At 45.4% G+C, this 20,734-nt stretch overlaps 1 protein-coding gene across 1 annotated transcript in view; it reads left to right on the forward strand.

Annotated features, from left to right (window-relative positions):
* The first annotated feature begins 13,520 nt into the window (after window positions 1-13,520).
* The window catches only part of LOC139385871 (flotillin-2), a 40,065-nt gene continuing 32,851 nt past the window's right edge, over window positions 13,521-20,734 (forward strand). Inside the window, exons 1-2 of the mRNA XM_071131151.1 lie at window positions 13,521-13,719; window positions 20,123-20,204. Of these exons, the coding sequence (XP_070987252.1) occupies window positions 13,671-13,719; window positions 20,123-20,204 (131 nt within the window). The 5' untranslated portion in view covers window positions 13,521-13,670. The remainder of the gene's footprint in view (window positions 13,720-20,122; window positions 20,205-20,734) is intronic.

Raw genomic sequence — 20,734 nt, forward strand, 5'->3', positions numbered from 1 at the left:
TGCAGAATGTTCAGAGTAGGATGCCATACTGTCTCTGGGTGGATCTCACTGGATCATCTCAGTGAGTGAATGGGTTGGATTTGTAGTCACTGCATAAGAGTAAGAGGCGCAACACTTCATGTTAAACATACACTGGAAACACGTTTTGGTCACCCATAACCTTAATTGGAATTGGAAGGGGATCTGTGTATTCTACAGTAGAGGTCTAACCAAAAAGTCCAGTTCCATCTCGTACCAATCGCCTGCTCATTTATGCAATGATAAATGTATCAGTCCCATGGGAGGGTATGTCTCTATGCACGGATCCAAACACACAATTCATTGAGGTTTAGTTGGCTTTGGCAGATACAGAGACAAATTGACCTTCACGTTGGATTGAGCTAAATCTTTTCCCCAGTGAATGGGGCCTCGGAGGACCTCAGTACTTCTCCGTGGAGCTCAGAGCCAGAAACACTATGCAGTTTTGTTTGGCCTTCCAGAGAAGCATTCAATACTCTGCCTTCTTCCTCTGCCTCCCAGTCATGGTTAAATCATTCCTTACATAGTTCACAGAAGACAGATTCAGGTAATTAAATTGAATGATTTTGTAAAGATGGTCATTACTGTACGATCTCATTCTCCCACCAAAATACACACACAAGCACGACACACGGACACGCACACACACACACCAGTCTGCAGCTCAATGCAGCACAGCATCTGCTGTTAAGTTGTGCGTCAGCCAGTCATGTCCCCATCCTGTCACTGTCACTCTGAGCAGACGCTAAGCCACCCTCTTCCCCATTCATGTGCTTCCAGGGCCTGGAGTGTGTGTGTGTGTGTACAACTCTGTTCCCATGCTCCCATTGGCTGGCTGTGTTGAAACTATGCAAGCTGTCAACTCCAACTGATGTCAGTATAGTCACATGCTGTACACAAACCATCACATAGACATACACTCTTGCTATCTAGAACTTAAAACGTCTCTTCAGCTGTCCCCATAGGAGAACCCTTTGAAGAACCCTTTTAAGTTGGCACAGCGGTCTAAGGCACTGCATCTCAGTGCTAGAGGTGTCACTACAGACCCTGGTTCGGTTCAAGGCTGTAACACAATCTGTTGTGATTGGGATTCCCATAGGGCGGTGCACAATTGGCCCAGCGTTGTACGGGTTAGGGTTTGGCCGCGGTATGCCATCATTGTAAATAAGAATTTGTTCTTAACTGACTTGCCTAGTTAAATAAAGGTTAATATTTCAAAAAAAGTTCCAGGTAGAAACCTTTACACAGAAGGTTCTACATGGAACCCAAAATAGTTCTACTTGGAACCAATAACGGTTGTACCTGGAACCAAAAAGGTTCTCTTATGGGGACAGCTGAAGATCCCTTTTGGAACCTTTTTTCTAAGACTGTATAGTGGCAGTGGTCCACTAATTTCTGTGTCCTTTCATATGATATTCTATGCATTTTAACAGTTGAGCGGGCAGAGATCTTGTTCAGATAGACTTTCAAAGACAAATGGAGGAAACAGCAGGAGGTTCTGTTGGGCCTGTGTGTGTGGGGCTACGGATGTACTTTCTTCACTCATATAGCCTGCCCTAGTTACTGCCATGCCTGAAGGCTTCAAGGTAATGAGAGCCAATGATGCTCTTAGAAGTCTGTTCCCATGCAGCAGTCTGGAGTAGCCTGATTACTAGAGAGGAAAGATATATATGAGCCATGCTGGGGTACTATTTTACTAGATGCATTAGTCTGTGAGTGGACTATAAACTGCAGCATTGAGGACAACAGACTGAACATTTACTGTGTTGTATGGATGATAACTGTAAAATGTGTGTGGTGTGTTTTAGATTGTGTTTCACATTTTTTTCACTTCAGAACATATCAGTTTGGATTACAAGCTAGGACATTCAAACAGTGGGAACGAGTTAGAAGTTGCATCAACACAACTATTTTAGTATCTCTAAATGAGCTGATTTACAACGCAAATCCCATGAATCGATCCCACAGCTCTCAGACTGTGCACTGCAAATAAATAAATAATGACATCTCTAAAAGGTCATTTTCCACAGCGACAGACACGCCATTCTCCAATCCTCCAGGAAATACATGCAAGTGCCTGTGTAATCCTGATGATGGCGGACAGGCCCGTAACTGCAGTGTTGCACTTGATAATTGCTGCCATTGCACAACTGGTCGTTAATGCAACATTGGCTTCCATCTCTCTCTCTCTCCCTCTCTCTCTCAGTAGTTGTGGAGTGAAAGTAATTACGGTGAATCTTTATCCAAGAGCTCCTGCTCCTCTCTCTGTCTCTGTGAGAGAAGACAGGCAAGGCAACCAAACCAACTGTGAACGCCGCACATTAGACGAGTCGCAGTCATAAGGTTGTGGGCTTTAACAAACAGGAGAAAAAAGCCAGATCAGACTCTCCTTCTTCTCTCCAGAGCGCTGGGATTCTTTTAACGACTCGCCTGGAGGACATATGTTCAAAGGGAGAGGAGAGGTTTGGGATTAATGTGGAGCAGACAGGCAGGCTGTCGCTGGTGCCATGCATATTCTGATTTACCCACTCCACTGGCTGGCAGATTAACTATTGAGTTGGATTAGGTGGGGAAAATGACAAGCATTTAGACTTAATTAGCCAGAATATTTCACATTATTGTCACACTATCTGGCCCTACTGTCGCTAACTGTAGACTAGGAGCAACAAATTCAGCATTTTGACGTGCATCCTCTGACTTCTAGTCCCAGATATGCATTTTGCATCATATGATGTCAAATACATCATACAGGCTATATTTCTGTATTTTGAAAGTTATACATTTTAAACTTTCTTGCTGACACGCAAAAGATTTTGGGACAATATCAACAATAGACTAATGAAACAAATGCCAAAAACATACTACTACCAGAAAGTATAAAATGAGCTCATTGGAATTATCCATTAGTTGCAAGAATGATGATGATGCTAATGATAATGATGATGGCCTACACCTGTCTATGAAAAACTATGTGGTACAGTATTCCATGAAACACTGTCAATAACAAGCTGTTATAGATTTGGACCACAGGGTGGCACACATAAAATATGATATGGCATGGCACTCAGCAGACTCAGCTCAACTTCAGTAGGCCTAGAGCTGAACATTAATACTATTAGGCCAAAAGTCCCATTATCAGAGCAGGATGTGTTTGAAAATGTCTATTATACGGTACTGCCGATTCCCTAAATAAAGGTCACTGGCACCGGTTGAGAGCAGTTCATCACGCGTCCACATAGAACTGCCTTTCCAGACTTAGATCTTTAGTTGGGTGAACTATTTATTGCAGAATGTAAGATAATTTCATTTACAATTAAAATAAATGTCTTCAAAATGGAAGGTGGTTAGCCTGGGCACCAGTCTCTTTAACTAATCCACTCCCTGTACTCCATGTCATGTGCCAAAGACTCTTTGGCAATGAGAAGGAGTGGCAAGGAGTGAAATGTTAGCTAAAGAGACTGGTACTCAGACTAGAAGGCAGTCGGGAGGAGGTTCAGATCAGGTGGGACCATTCTAGCCAATGAGAGGGGAGAAACGCATTTGAACAACAAGCACAACTCATATATATATATATATTTGAATTAAGCTTATTAAAAAGCACTGATTGACCAGATGGTGGCGCTATAACAAGAGATTGAAAATGCTAACTTTGAAATGTCACGATTTTTGACCAAAAATCACGAAATTCTGTATGTAGGTCCCTTTCCTTACAAATTTGCTTCAGTGACCCATAAGGTCTGCTATGATGGATTTTCCACCATTTAGAATTTTGTGAAAAACACTTACAATGCTACTCTTCTGGAACCAAATGACCCATCTGCACAAAACTTGATATGTGGCATTTATGGACAAAGCCTTTCAACGCTATATTTTCCAGACTAGTACCTAAAACAATATGGCCGCTATTGACCAATAAACATTCACGTGAGCGTGGTCTGGCAGATAAATGCATATAAATCAGTCAACGATATCCGTATTGTCAGTGGTTTAAATTAAGTAAGAATACTTTTAAGTACTACTTAAGTTGTTTTTTGGGGTATCTGTGCTTTACTTTACTATTTATATTTTTGACAACTTTTACTTTTACTCCACTACATTCCTAAAGAAAATAATGTACTTTTTACTCCTTACATTTTCCCTGACACAAAAGTACTCGTTACATTTAGAATGCTCAAGTAGGGCAGAATTATGGCACCTATCAATATAACGCTTTGTCATCCATACTGCCTCTGATCTGGCGTACTCACGAAACACAACTACTGTGTTTGTAAATTATGTCTGAGTTTTGGAGTGTGCCCCTTTCTGTCCGTAATGAAAAATAATACAAAAATAGTACTGTCCAGTTTGCTTAATATAAGGAATTTGATTTACTTTTACACAAGTATGACAATTTGGTACTTTTTATACCACTCTACTTAAGTACATTTAAAACCAGATACTTTTAGACTTTTACTGAAGTAGTATTTTACTGGGTAAATTTCACATTTACTTGAGTCATTTTCTGTTAAAGGAATCTTTACTTTTACTCAAGTATGACAATTGAGTACTTTTTCCACCACTGTGTATTGTAACAACATACTGTCAAGGCTTAACATATGCAAGAACATTCATATCGACCTCAAGGTGGCGCTATAATGGGCACATGTTTATATTTCTTGATCTGTTTGACTTAGAGTGATGGAATTTGGCACAGATGCTCAGGGATATTTTGTATTTATTAGGGATCCCTAACTAACGCGATATCTAAGACAACCACTAGCCCGATTTTGTCGAAACTTGGGTGAATGATGAATCTTGCCATAGAGATCCGGCATTTACAAAATTAGTAGTCAACTGTACATACGTTAGTCACACGTGATATCTCAGTCACCATTTTGATACACTGATTGGCCCAAGGGGGCCAGGGTAGGCCCAAGAGGTAGGCCGTCATTGTAAATAATAATTTGTTATTAACTGACTTAGCCTAGTTAAATAAAGGTTAAATAAAAATATCCATGCAGCACCACAGCACCATGCATATTCAGAAAAGCACGCCTCCGCCTCAGACGATTCCCTTCTGGAGGCATGCAGTCATAGAATCATTATACCCTAATGTAGGACTATTTGCCTACTAGCCAAATAAAGTGCAGAGCATGCATGATCCGTGCAACCCGTCATTCCAACATATTTGGAACATTTATTTCATCCTTCAGTCAGTTCAGTCAGTCAGTATTTCATCCATTCAGGCATTTGTCTGAGTTGCAATAGGAACTAAATAAAATAGAATAAAAATGTCTTATCCATTTGTTTACTGAATTCAAAATTATCAAAATTATCCAAAGTTCTTAAGCATATCACTTTAATAATTCAAAATAGGCCTTCAACTTGTAGGCATTGCAATTTAGGCTATCATTTTGGGTATTGATGTCTTGCGGAATAATTTTAGAACTCTATTTGTATTTTATAACCGTTTTTATTATAGGGCTCCCCTTAAAACTTCTTATGGCTGGGGGCAGTATTAAGTAGCTTGGATGAATAAGGTGTCCAGAGTAAACTGTCTGCTACTCAGGCCCAGTTGCTAATATATGCATGTTATTAGATTTGGATAGAAAACACTCTGAAGTTTCTAAAACTGTTTGAATGATGTCTGTGAGTATAACAGAACTCATATGGCAGGCAAAAACGGAGAAAAAATCCAACCAGGAAGTGGGAAATCTGAGGTTTGTAGTTTTTCAATTCTTTGCCTATCAAATATACAGTGTCTATGGGGTCAAATTGCACTTCCTAAGGCTTCCACTAGATGTCAACAGTCTTTAGAACCTTGTTTGATGCTTCTACTGTGAAGGAGGGGGGAATGGGAGCTGAATGAGTTTGTGGTCTGGCAGAGTGGCATGAGCTGACCACTTACTTTCAGGTGAGAGTTAGCTTGAGTTCCATTGCATTTCTGAAGACAAAGGAATTCCCCAGTTGGAACGTTATTGAACATTTATAATAAAAACATCCTAAAGATTGATTCTATACTTCGTTCGACATGTTTCTACGGACTGTAACGGAACTTTTTTACTTTTCATCTGCTCGCGTGTCATGAATTTGGATTACTGTGCTAAACGCGTGAACAGAAAGGAGGTATTTGGACATAAATTATGGACTTTATCAAACAAATCAAACATTTATTGTGGAACTGGGATTCCTGGGAGTGCATTCTGATGAAGATCATCAAAGGTAAGTGAATATTTATAATGTTATTTCTGACTTTTGTTGACTCCACAACATGGCGGATATCTGTATGGCTTGATTTGTTGTCTGAGCGCTGTACTCAGATTATTGCATGGTGTGCTTTTTTGGTAAAGTTTTAAAAAAAATCTGACACAGCGGTTGCATTAAGGAGAAGTGTATCTATAATTCCATGCATAATAGTTGTATCTTTTATCAATGTTTATTATGAGATTTCTGTTGTTTTGAATTTGGCGCCCTGCACTTTCACTGGCTGTTGTCATTATCGATCCCTTTAGCGGGATTCAAGCCATAAGAATGTATCCTCTTGAGCCGCTGGGGGCGATGAAGCCCTGCTGCCGGCTTCTGATGGCCTGTCAGTCTGGTATCCCCGCTCGTGGTGGTGAACAGTGCCAGCATCATCCCCCAGGAACTGCCTATCACTGGCCAACAGGGAACAGCTGTCGTGCCATCAAAGCTATCAACCTCCTGATGCAGGGTATGCGCCCTCCGTTCAAGGTGGTGACTCCTGTCACCGTCCAGGACTAGCAGCAGATGGGCTCTGCCTGCGGTGGCTCCGGCCAAGCTTCCTGGGAGTGGTACCGGGCCCAGTAGAGGGACTAACAGCTTGCGGGTGCACCACTCCTGAGGGAGGGAGCTTGTCCCCAGCCTGAGCCAGAGCCTGGCCGACCCACACGCACATGGCCTTCAATCGTGCCAGGTGCAGGCATTCTAAGAACAACACACAGAACAGGCATCCGGTAGGGCGCTCTACCACCCTCTCCGCGTGGCTTAAACCCAGGCAGTGCATACACAAGGTATGCGGATCCCCAGGGGGGATGCCACCATCACCTCTCACAAAGTGAAGCCATAAGCTCAGCCAAGCCAACAAGGCAACGGAGCAGGGGTCCGACGCCCTGGAAGAGCTTATGTCGTGACCTGCTTGGAGGAATAGGAACCCAGGGAGGGATAAATTACCCAGTATCTCTGCAAAAAAACATGGAAGACCTGTTTGGGAAAAGCAAGCAGACAAAAAAAAACAGCAACCAGGTAATGGATTTGATTTATCTGTTTTTTGTTTACACCAACTGCAATGTTACCTAGCCGGTTTAATATCCAAGCAGTAAAAACAGCACCATATGATGGAGTAATTCAGTTAAGGAACTCCCAAGTTAATGTCTCAACGTAGTGGAAAGCCCCACCACGATATTCTTACACTCTGCAGGGGAAAGAACAAGAAAAAATACCTGCAGAGAACCTGCACCTAAGGCACGGTTAAAGCAATTCACAACACACACATGGAACAAGCCAGTTGTCAAGTTGTGTAAGGTAAATTACAGTTTGTGGCAGCAAGAACCACCATGCTAATGGATGCACACAGAGTCGTAGTGTAACGCTAACGAAACACAAGTACGACAAATCACGGGAGGAAGATACAGATCAACCCTGTGCAGCGAGTGGAGCACTCAAGAGGAGGGGCTGGCCATGTGGCTCCAGGCTACAAACAGTCAGTGAGTATACTTCCACGCAAGATATTACACTTACGAAGCAAACTTTCATAAGTTTGTACCTCAAACCATACAGACGTCCGCGAGAAAATGAAGACAACTTGTGTCGCGGCCATGGGGTCTAAATATAGGGGCGGCCCCAGCCGTGACACAGGTGTGTGTACACGTGAGTTAATCTGTTGATCCTCACCTCGGATGTATCCCTCTGCCGTGGAGTGATACCAATATATTGGAGTGATCAAATATAGTGAAACATAAAATGAAACGTAAATGTTAAAATAGATCTGTAAACCCTATGTTACGACTATGAATGAACATTTACACGTTCAATTCTTACTTTACTTCTCACTTTACTCGGTTATAGATATTTCTTATGTGTGCAAACTTTTGTCAATAATGTGGTATCTGCTAAATATATGAACCGGATGTAGCTAGTCGAAGTTAGCTAGTCGATTAAGCAACTAGCCCAGATGTTAAAGCTGCTTTGCAGCTTCCGGTTTCATTTCCAAAATAAAAGTCTAGAGCTTGTTTTAGAACTGCATTCAACAACAACGTTATACCAGTAGATGATGTACTGTAGTATATCTTTAAAAAACAAACATTTTTTAACCTTTACTTAACTAGGCAAGTCAGTTAAGAACAAATTCTTATTTACAATGACAGCCTACACCGGCCAAACCTGTGCCAATTGTGCGCCGCCCTATGGGACTCCCAATCACGGCCAGTTGTGATACAGCCTGGATTTGAACCAGGGTGTTTTTAGTGATATGATATGAGATGCAGTGCCTTAGACCGCTGCGCCACTCGAGAGCCCTGAAGGCTTGAGCCTTCAGCAAATTACTTGTGTGAGAAGGATAAAGACACAGAAGAGCCTTGTCTAGAATATCCGCCTGAGCTGCCAAAGAGAAAGTAAATATGATTTAGGCTATGCCTATTCCGCTATCTAAATATGCCATTCTGTTGTGTGTTATTTAATGGCCATATAATTGCATAATTAATTTTTTTATAGACGTGTGGGTCTACTGTGGTGATCATGTAACCTAATCAATCACACTTTTTCCAGTATTTGGGAAGGCCTTATATTAGGCATTTTGACGGTTGTATTAGTGAATTCCTCTCTGTATGTAGACTTGTTATAGCCATTTACGTTGCACAACCCCATCACGCAGAGGCTATATCCATAGCAATTAATGAGACAAAACTAAATATTGATTAAGTCTGGGCTATAACCTGTTCTGAGCGAAATAGCCAAGGGGTCCCAAATGGTCAAGACTATCTATAACCTATTCTTATTACCAGATCTGTTTTCCCTATCAGCCAGTGCTTCTTCAATTATTTTGTTTAAATGTATTTAGAGGCTATATTTTAGAGACCTGTTAGCTAGGGTCTCTTTTAATAATGAGGAGCCTACTCACTCGGGTAGCCACTGCACTGGACATCAAATTGGTGGACAGTGATGACTCTCCATTTGTCCCCATCTCTGCTGAGTTCCGCTAGGTCTTGCAGGAGAGCTGGTCCTCTGCGAGGGGTCGCTGCCGATTAAAAGGCAGAGATTGGACCATGGAGTTATGTTGCGTGTGCAGAGTCACTCGGCCTCCGGGAGTACCCGACCATGGACACCATGATAGCTTCCTTGGTCCTCCCGGACCGGACCCGCGACTAAAGCCGGGACCCTCCAGAGTTTTTGATGAGGACTTGAAAGCCACATATGGGTCCTTCTGCTCTCTTGGCCGCCTTACCAATGCAGCCAAGGCCTACCTGCAGACTCTGTTGCCCTGGCAGCGGGAGGGCACAGAGGAGCTTCTTCAGGAAGCGATGGAGGTGTCTCGCCTGCTGTCCCTGCTTCAGAGGGATGTGGCCCATGCCAACAAACGGGCCATGGCGCAGGTGGTTACCTCCCAGCACCATCTCTGGCTGGCCCAATCCCGCCTGCCAGCTGCTCTCCAGAGCACATTTGCCACTCTCCCCATCACCCCAGGTCTGACATTTGGCCAAGGGGTTGATGACATTCTCGAGTGGACCGATAAGGTTCGTAGGGACTAGGAGACCATGAGACGGTTCATGCCGCCTCCTCAGGACCCGGGTCCGAGGCAGACGGACCGTCGCCACCCACCTGCACCCAAATGACAGTGGTATCCCTCTCCTGCCCCATCGCCTCGTGCTGAGGGACGACAGTGGCGAGGGGCACAGTGTGCGATGGAAAAACAACCTGTCAACCGTCACCGCCATAGGGACGTGTCTGGGAGACCCAGGCTCTCAGGGCTCCAGAGGAGAGGCGGGCCCCAGCAGGACCCTTGACACACCCTTCCCCGACCTCGGCCACTTCTCCCGGTCTCAAAGGACAAAGTGGGAGGAGGGTGTGGAGTTCCTCTGGGTGTTGTCCATAATGCTTTAAAGGGCTACCGACTCCAATTCCACGGTGACTGACCCCCTGAAGAAAACCCTGAGGCTGGAAATCTCCTAACTCCTGGACAATGGTGTCATACGCAGGATTAAGACATCAGAACGGCTAGGTGGGTTCTAATTATTTTGTGGTTCCAAAAAGAGACAGAGGGTTTCGATGGTTCTGGACCTCCGCAACCTCAATGAGTACTTGAAGGTACTGAGGTTCCACATACTGTCCCCAGCCCACATTTTGCAGGCCGTGTCCAGGGACCAGTAGTTTGTGACGCTGGACCTGAGGGATGCGTACTTCCATGTTCCTGTTTACCCAGCTCATTGGCAGTACATCCGATTCACTTTCAAAGGGACAGCTTACGAATTCATGGTCAAGGCCTCTCCATGGCATCCCGCACTTTCACAAAGTACATCTCTCAAAGGCACCTCTCACGTCCTGAGGATTGTTGATGCTCAATTACCTGGACGATTGGCTGATTTGTGCCCCGACCAGGACTCAAGTCCTGTCAGACAGAAACATGCTCCTGAACCACATTGGCGGGCTGAGCATTATTGTAAACAACAAGAAGAGTCGTTTGACAACCACCCAGAGGGTGGCCTTCATTGGCATGGAACTGGACTCAGTCCTCATGAGAGCACGCCTGCCCACCAGAAGGGTTCAGGCGATCTTATCTTACCTTGACCACCTTCAGCAGGGGTGGGTGGTGTCGGTCCTGACAATGCATGTTGGGATTGCTGACCACAGTCTCGTTGCTGATTCCCCTGGGCCTGCTCCATCTCCGGCCTCTTCAACAGTGGTTCAACTCCCACCGGCTGCACCCAAAGCGCCACCGTCACCACCAGCAGCGGGTGATCGCACAGTGCCTCAGGGTATTGTTGAGGTGGCGCTGTCGCTCCTTTCTCTCAGGGGATGGAGATGCTGAGGATGTGCCGCCGGGAGCTGGTCAGCACAGACGCCTTTCAGATCGGCTGGGGGGGATGTGACCAAGGGCAAGTTGGCCAGAGGCTGTTTGCTACCTCCTTGGAGCGGCAGGCACATCAATACATTAGAGCTCTGAGCTGTACTGCTATCCCTGCGGTCTTTCCTTCCACATCCGAAGGGAAGATATGTCCTGGTGAGAACGGTGGTGGCTTACATCAACCATCAGGGTGGACTGAGGTCCCACCACCTCCATCTTATGGCACAGGAGCTTCTTCTCTGGGCTCAGGGACATCTAGCGCCTCTACGCGCAGCGCACGTACCTAGCATCCTGAATGTGGCAGCGAATATGCTGTTGAGGGAGGGACCACCACCTTGGGACTGGAGCAAACATCCCCAGGGGTAAAGCACCTGTGGGACAAGTTTGGGAGAGCGCAGGTGGATCTGTTTGCAATGCACACTGGACATCTGGGCTTGGATGCTCTGGCTTATGATTGGCCAGGGCTGGAGCTTTACACATTTCCCCTTTTCCCCTGATCCAGGCTGTGCTGGACAGGACCAGGATGCTGGTAGCGCCATACTGGCCCAGACGACTCTGGTTCAGCCTTCTCTTGTCCCTGTTGTCTGGGACACCTTGGCAACTGCCCCTGAGACCCGACCTGCTGTCCCAGACCGGGTGAACTCTGTGGCATCCGAGACCACACCGCCTCAGTCTGTGGGCTTGGCCGCTGAACGGTACCAACGGTCCATGTTAGGACTACAGGAGGGCATAATGAACACCATGCAGAGCGCAGGGGCACCGGCTACAGTTGCACTGGCAGTTGTTCTGCTCTTGGTGCACTGGTATTGAGGTTGTGCCCGAGTCATGCGGGGTGCAGTATGTCCTTCAATACCTGCAGTCTCGCTTGGATGAGGGCTTGGCAACTTCTACACCGAGAAGGTATTTGGCCACTATATCGGCGTGCCATGTGGATGGACAGGCCAGTGGGGCGTCCCTTGGTCTCCAGATTTATGAAGGATGTTTGTCGCCTACCTCCAGCTAGGACCCGCTCAATGGCAAGCTGGGATCTGGGTGTGGTCTTGGCAGCTTTGGCAAAGCCGCCTTTCGAACCGTTGGAGTCTGCCTCCCTGAAAGACCTCTCTAAGAAGGTGGTTTATTTGGTAGAATTTACTTCCATGAAGAGGGTGGGTGAGCTCCATGCTCTTTTGGTAAGTTCTGAGTGCTACCGGATGGACCCCGGTGAGAGGTGTATATCTCTCCGCCCCAACCGTTCATTCCTCCTGATGATTCTGTCAGACAGGCATGTGAACATTTATTTTATCCTGTCTGCTTACGACCCCCTGGCAGTGGCGGGGGAGTCTGGGCCTCCCTCTGACATGCTGTGCCCTGTATGGGCACTGGCTGCCTATGAGGAGCGGACACGGTCAGTTAGAACAACAGACCAGCTCTTTGTCTGCTATGGTGAGAGAGTCCTGGGGGCTGGGCAATCAAAGCAAAGGCTCCCTCACTGGATTGTGGACATGATTATGACAGCATACCGCTTGGCTGGCAGGCCAGTGCTGGGATCTGTGGTGGCACATTCAACACGAGGTGTGGCTGCTTCCTGGGCTCTACTGAGAGGAGAGCCCCTCACTGATATTTGTGCTGCGGCCAGCTGGGTAAATGTGGAACCTCCCTATCGGGTAAATGTGGAAATCTCCCTCTGCGGTTGGTTCAGCGGTCCTGGGCATTGCCTCCCCTTCCGGGGACTGTGCCGAGACCTCCCCCCGCCCCTTCCACATTGATGGCCCCTGTGTCTCGATCCCGCGCTGGGACTTTGCCGCTGGCTGGCCAGGGTCCCCTAGCACCGACTAAATCTGGTATGGGTATACCAATATATTTCAGTGATCCAATATAGTGAAACATAACGAAGGTTACATATGTAACCACGGTTATGTGAGCTATATGGATCACTCCAATCCTCTACGGTTCTAGAGGCGCCTCAAAAATGGTGTAGAGAATGTGTGTCGCGGCCATTGGGTTTATATATAGGGGCGGACCCCATCCATGATACAGGTGTACACGGGAGTAAATCTGTAAATCCTCACCTCGGACGTATCTCTCCGGTGCAGAGTGATACCAATATATTTGACTGATCTATATAGCTCATATAACCGTGGTTACATACGTAACCTTTGTTTCATGCATGGCTTTTCTTACAATCCTAATAATTTACGTATAGATTTTGTTATAATGCTAATGATATGTTTGTTCAACCTTTTGGCAAGTATCTGGCTCCATATGTGTGCATCGTTGATACAGACAGGCAGGGCGAAACGTTAGTCAGATAGTAGACAGTAGATGCTCGCTACTACCATCGGTTTTTACCAGACAGTACAGTTTAGAAAATGCTACTCCCTAGCGGCTACGAGTGCACACTGCATGGGAAGGGAGGGAGCCCCCTGAAGTGGGCAGGGCAAACGTTAGCTACTAGCTAGGCTACGTCACAGTCTTGATTTGGGGCGAGGGCTTGCAGGAGATTGAATAGTGGCAGAGACGCTGTGAATATTGACTTTTTTTAAAACCACACAACCAAAGTATATTACAATACAGAACGGTTTCACGCATATTTGTGAGGATATATCACCGGAAGAAGATGGGTAGCTGCCATACAGTTGGACCAAATGAAGCCGTGGTTGTTTCTGGTAACGTTAGGTGTTCTGCCTGCATGCTAACGTTAGCTAGCCAACAAAATGCTTAATTGTTATTAATCTATGGTTATTTTGTTAACCAAATCAAATCAAATTGTATTTGTCATATACACATGGTTAGCAGATGTTAATGTGAGTGTAGCGAAATGCTTGTGCTTCTAGTTCCGGCAATGCAGTAATAACCAACAAGTAATCTAGCTAACAATTCCAAAACTACTACCTTATAGACAGACACAAGTGTAAGGGGATAAAGAATATGTACATAAAGATATATGAATGAGTGATGGTACAGAGCGGCATAGGCAAGATACAGTAGATGGTATTGAGTGCAGTATATACATATGAGATGAGTATGTAAACAAAGTGGCATAGTTAAAGTGGCTAGTGATACATGTATTACATAAAGATGCAGTAGATGATATAGAGTACAGTATATACGTATACATATGAGATGAATAATGTAGGGTATGTAAACATTATATTAGGTAGCATTGTTTAAAGTGGCTATTGATATATTTTACATCATTTCCCATCAATTCCCATTATTAAAGTGGCTGGAGTTGAGTCAGTGTGTTGGCAGCAGCCACTCAATGTTAGTGGTCTGTTAACAGTCTGATGGCCTTGAGATAGAAGCTGTTTTTCAGTCTCTCGATCCCAGCTTTGATGCACCTGTACTGACCTCGCCTTCTGGATGATAGCGGGGTGAACAGGCAGTGGCTCGGGTGGTTGTTGTCCTTGATGATCTTTATGGCCTTCCTGTGACATCGGGTGGTGTAGGTGTCCTGGAGGGCAGGTAGTTTGCCCCCGGTGATGCGTTGTGCTGACCTCACTACACTCTGGCGAGCCTTACGGTTGTGGGCGGAGCAGTTGCCGTACCAGGCGGTGATACACCCCGACAGGAGGATCTCGATTGTGCATCTGTAGAAGTTTGTGAGTGCTTTTGGTGACAGCCAAAACCTGTTCGTTTGCCAAGTGTTTTCAGTTAATGTATAGCTAACGTTAGCTAGTTAATGAAACAGTAATTGCGTTGCTTTTTACTTCCATGAAGATTCTGAGTGCTACCGGATGGACCCCGGTGAGAGGTGAATATCTCTCCGCCCCAACCGTTCATTCCTCCTGATGATTCTGTCATCTGGTGTTATTGTGTTTCTAGAACCGTATCACAATTGAGAATCGATAGATGGAGTGTTTGGCTGCAAGGGCCAGTCTACCTCTGAAAATAACATACTCAGCAAAAAATGAAACGTCTCACTTTCAACTGCGTTTATTTTCCAGCAAACTTAAAATGTGTTAATATTTGTATGAACATAACAAGATCCAACAACTAAGACATAAACTGAACAAGTTCCACAGACATGTGACTAACAGAAATGGAATAATGTGTCCCTGAACAAAGGGGGGTCAAAATCAAAAGTAAGTCAGTATCTGCATTAATTACTGCAGTGGATCTCCTCCTCATGGCCTGCACCAGATTTGCCAGTTCTTGCTGTGAGATGTTACCCCACTCTTCCACCAAGGCACCTGCAAGTTCCCGGACATTTCTGGGGGGAATGGCCCTAGCCCTCACCCTCCGATTCAACAGGTCCCAGACGTGCTCAATGGGATTGAGATCCGGGCTCTTTGCTGGCCATGGCAGAACACTGACATTCCTTGTCTTGCAGGAAATCACGAGCAGTATGGCAGGTGGCATTGTCATGCTGGAGGGTCATGTCAGGATGAGCCTGCAGGAAAGGTACCACATGAGGTAGGAAGATGTCTTCCTTGTAACGCACAGTGTTGAGATTGCCTACTATGACGGACCCTCCATCTCCAAATTGATCTCACACCGAGTCCTGTACTCTGGAGCAACGCTCATTCCTTTGACGATAAACGTAAATCCGACCATCACCCCTGGTGAGACACAACCGCGACTCGTCAGTGATGAGCACTTTTTGCCAGTCCTGTCTGGTCCACCGACGGTGGGTTTATGCCCATAGGCGACATTGTTGCCGGTGATGTCTGGTGAGGACCTGCCTTACAACAGGCCTACAAGCCCTCAGTCAAGCCTCTCTCAGCCTATTGCGGACAGTCTGAGCACTGATGGAGGGATTGTGCCTTCCTGGGGTAACTCGGGCAGTTGTTGCCATCCCGTACCTGTCCCGTATGTGTGATGTTTGGATGTACCGATCCTGTGCAGGTGTTGTTACACGGGGTCTGCCACTGTGAGGACGATCAGCTGTCCATCCTGTCTCCCTGTAGCGCTGTCTTAGTCGTCTCACAGTACGGACATTGTGATTTATTGCCCTGGCCACATCTGCAGTCCTCATACCTCCTTGCAGCATGCCTAAGGCACGTTCACGCAGATGAGCAGGGACCCTGGGCATCTTTCTTTTGGTGTTTTTCAGAGTCAGTAGAAAGGCCTCTTAGTGTCCTAAGTTTTCAGAACTGTGACCTCAATTGCTATTGCTATTGCTATTCCACAGGTGAATGTTCATTCATTGTTTATGGTTCATTGAACAAGCATGGAAAACAGTGTTTAAACCTTTTACACTGAAGATCTGTGAAGTTATTTGGATTTTTGCGAATTATCTTTGAAAGACAGGGTCCTGAAAGGACCTTTAAGAAGTAACAGTAAAGTTAGGCTCCTTAAGAGTACATCTTGGGCTAGGTTGTTACCAGCTGGTTAACCAACCTGGTGTCAGAGAATTTCGTATTGTTCTGTACATAAATATGAGATATCATTTAGTATGATATGTTTCGTATGGTAAAATGGAGGCTCCTCATGGGAGGAAGGGGAGGACCATCCTCGGTGAATTTCATAAAAACAAAAATATTGAAACATTTAAAGTTGTCCTTTTTTAGATAACTTTAGCAAATGTCTTAACTTCTCCAAATAATTGATTAAAACACACTGTTTTGCAATGAAAGTCTAAAGTAGCCTCAGCAGCACACTCTAGGGTCACAACAAGCTGTAGCTGGAGGACAGCTAGCTTCTGGACAGCTAGCTTCTGTCCTCCTCTGGGCGCATTGACTTCAATAAAAAAAATCCAGGAGGCTCTTGGTTCTCACCCCCTTCCATAGACTTGCACAGTAATATGACAACTTCCGGAGGACGTCCTCCAACCTATCAGAGCTCTTGCAGCATGAATTGACATGTTGTCCACCCAATCAAAGGATCAGAGAATGAATCTAGTACTGAAAGCATAAACTAAAGCTAGCTTGCACAGCATAAAATGTGGTGAGTAGTTGACTCAGAGAGAAAGACAAATGTTAAACAGTTTTGAACAAATGTATTTCTTCTAAAATTTAAGGAGGCACAAGAGAGAGCTAGCTATATTTGGTTGTATTTTTTAAAATGTTTATTTAGCTAGCTGAATGCCAACAGCTAGTTTAGTCTATACAAACACCTGGCTCAAACAGAGAAGCTAGCTGGTTATGGCTAGCCAAAATCGGAAATCTAACAATTCAATGTAAGATTTTGGTTTAATTAATTGAATGCCCCTGGGGCCTGCCGGTGTAACTGTTAAACTGTGTTCTGACTGTACACTACTGCATGATTGTAGCGGGTTTACTAACCCATTAGTTCCAGTAGCTATGTTGACTGTGAGGTGACAACGATATAGTCTCTGCGTAGTGGTTAGCAGTCATGATATAGTTTGGTTTTGAAAGGTTTTTTCGCCCGGTCACAGACAGCTTATCTGTGGTGCACTGAAGTCCACAAGTGAAGGGAAAAGGTGAGAGGAGGAGAGCGCGTATATGGTTGCGAGATGAAATAATATACACTGCTGGATTAAATATACACTGCTCAAACAAATAAAGGGAACACTAAAATAACACATCCTAGATCTGAATGAATGAAATATTCTTATAAAATATTTTTTTCTTTACATAGTTGAATGTGCTGACAACAAAATCACACAAATGATCAATGGAAATCAAATTTATCAACCCATGGAGGTCTGGATTTGGAGTCACACTTAAAATTAAAGTGGAAAACCACACTACAGGCTGATTCAACTTTGATGTAATGTCCTTAAAACAAGTCAAAATGAGGCTCAGTAGTGTGTGTGGCCTCCACGTGCCTGTATGATGAGGTGGTGGATGGTCTCCTGAGGGATCTCCTCCCAGACCTGGACTAAAGTATCCGCCAACTCCTGGACAGTCTGTGGTGCAACGTGGCATTGGTGGATGGAGCGAGACATGATGTCCCAGCTGTGCTCAATTGGATTCAGGTCTGGGGAACGGGCGGGCCAGTCCATAGCATCAATGTCTTCCTCTTGCAGGAACTGCTGACACACTCCAGCCACATGAGGTCTAGCATTGTCTTGTATTAGAAGGAACCCAGGGCCAATTGCACCAGCATATGGTCTCACAAGGGGTCTGAGGATCTCATATCGGTACCTAATGGCAGTCAGGCTACCTCTGGCGAGCACATGGAGGGCTGTGCGGCACCCCAAAGAAATGCCACCCCACACCATGACTGACCCACCGCCAAACCGGTCATGCTGGAGGATGTTGCAGGCAGCAGAACGTTCTCCACAGCGTCTCCAGACTGTCACGTCTGTCACATGCTCAGTGTGAACCTGCTTTCATCTGTGAAGAGCACAGGGCGCCAGTGGCAAATTTGCCAATCTTGGTGTTCTCTGGCAAATGCCAAACGTCCTGCACGGTGTTGGGCTGTAAGCACAACCCCCACCTGTGGACGTCGGGCCCTCATACCACCCTCATGAAGTCTGTTTCTGATCGTTTGAGCAGACACATGCACATTTGTGGCCTGCTGGAGGTCATTTTGCAGGGCTCTGGCAGTGCTCCTCGGAGGTAGCGGTCCTGCTGCTGGGTTGTTGCCCTCCTACGGCCTCCTCCACATCTCCTGATGTACTGGCCTGTCTCCTGGTAGCGCCTCCATGCTCTGGACACTACGCTGACAGACACAGCAAACCTTCTTGCCACAGCTCGCATTGATGTGCCATCCTGGATGAGCTGCACTACCTGAGTCACTTGTGTGGGTTGTAGACTCCGTCTCATGCTACCACTAGAGTGAAAGCACCGCCAGCATTCAAAAGTGACCAAAACATCCGCCAGGAAGCATAGGAACTGAGAAGTGGTCTGTGGTCCCCACCCGCAGAATCACTCCTTTATTGGGGGTGTCTTGCTAATTGCTTATTATTTCCACCTGTTGTCTATTCCATTATGAATTTGAAAAACGTACAATATGTTACGAATTCTAGCTAGGTGGCTAACTTTAGCTCAGGCTAGGGGTTAGGGTTAAGATTAGTAGTTAGGTTAAAGGGTCAGGGTTAACTAAAGGGGTTAATGTTAGTGTTACCTAACATGCTAAGTAGTTGCAAAGTAGCTAAAAGTATTAAGTAGTTGAAAAGTTGCTAATTAGCTAACATGCTCAAGTTGTCCGTGATGAGATTTGAACTCGCAACAATAAATCGCAAACAATTCACACAATGAAGTTATGAAACAATGAATGTGCACAAGTTGGTTGGAGAGTGCGCATTCTGGAGAGAGAAGTGCGTTGTGCAGCTGGGTGCATTTCAATCTGACGTCCTCATTGGCCATGCAGCATTTACATTTATGGCCTCAGCAGAAGTCAGGGCATTCATACTTCTTGCACTTCACAGAGCAGTGCAGAGCTCTTGTCAAGGAAGTGAATGTGTGTTAATACAAGATCTACCGCCCCCACCTACCGTCAAACAATCATGTCAATGCGGAGCTATACAGGGCCCTCCACGTTGTTACAACATTTGGGAGGCGCATGGCGATACTGTACAAAGCTCGAATTGGCCTCTGCATTCCTCTGGAGAATCCACAATTGTCTCAGACCCTCGATATGGAGCCTCCGCTCACATTTTCAGATCAAGCGTAAATTGGCTTTCAGTTTAGGCCTCCGCAATGGATTAGTTCACTGAGATCGGCACACAAATATGTGTTTTAGTCAAGCAGTAACTCACACAATCTCGGTCGAACAAATAGCCTATCGACCAAACACTCGACCAGTCGACTAATTGGGGTCAGCCCTAAGCTAAATGATACCGACACTTCCATGTTTTGATTGGTTTTGTTACTACATCCTTAGCTATATACACTGTAATAGGATATACACTTAGCTTCCAAGGCCAAGGGATTTCTGAGCTTGCAGGAAAATTATACACAAGGCTAGGTAATCATGTAGGCTACCCTTATAGAAGTTTACGAGTAGCCTATACCTAAACATTTTACATTTTGGCCCTGTAGTAACATAGCTAGTGCAGGGCAGCAAGTCAAAGGACTTGTTGTGCTAACAACCTAAGAAGGTCTCGGACAAGGGTGTCAACTGAGTATCAATAATGAATGCTGATGAACGATGGAAGTCTTTCCCCAATGGAAATCTTGTGCCACTGACTCACGTCTTGTCTGTTTAATTTCTCAGGTGCCTGTTGTGGCTCAGATGAGAAGACCTACATGGTGGGGGGCTGGGCCTGGGCCTGGTGGCTCATCACTGACATTCAAAGGTGAGACCGTTGATGATGGCATAGACTGATAGATGAAGACAATTCTATCAGCAGTTATGGGTTGTTTTGGTAATGGCCTGGAGGAGGCTTGTTTTATTTCTTCAATGGCTAAATAATCCTACACGTTTCCGTACAAATACTAAATTGGATAAACGGCCTTCCTAAGGTTTAGAGACCCTCTATTATTTATGAACACGGCTCCAACAGGTTATCCAACATCTTAGATTTCCACAATGATAGCCTATAATTCACTAAGCACACCCATATGCGGCCTGACAATCAACCAGGTGGCTTGCGTGAAAGACTATTTTATTCTGTGCCACACTTTACTTACTGACCTACATTGTGTTAATGAGTTCTGGATGTTTCAAATGGAAACACTGCAAAGGACACTTGGCCTCACCTTCTTAAACTACAGTACACATTCACTCTTCTGCCTACTTTCCAGTGTGTCACTTGGCACAATTCTTACCCTTTTTCACTGTAGGTTAGCTGCTGTCCTCTGTTTATTAACTGACTGTAAGGCATTA

The sequence above is a fragment of the Oncorhynchus clarkii genome, chromosome 27, assembly GCF_045791955.1.
Source record: "Oncorhynchus clarkii lewisi isolate Uvic-CL-2024 chromosome 27, UVic_Ocla_1.0, whole genome shotgun sequence".
In the NCBI taxonomy this organism is placed as follows: Eukaryota; Metazoa; Chordata; class Actinopteri; order Salmoniformes; family Salmonidae; genus Oncorhynchus; species Oncorhynchus clarkii.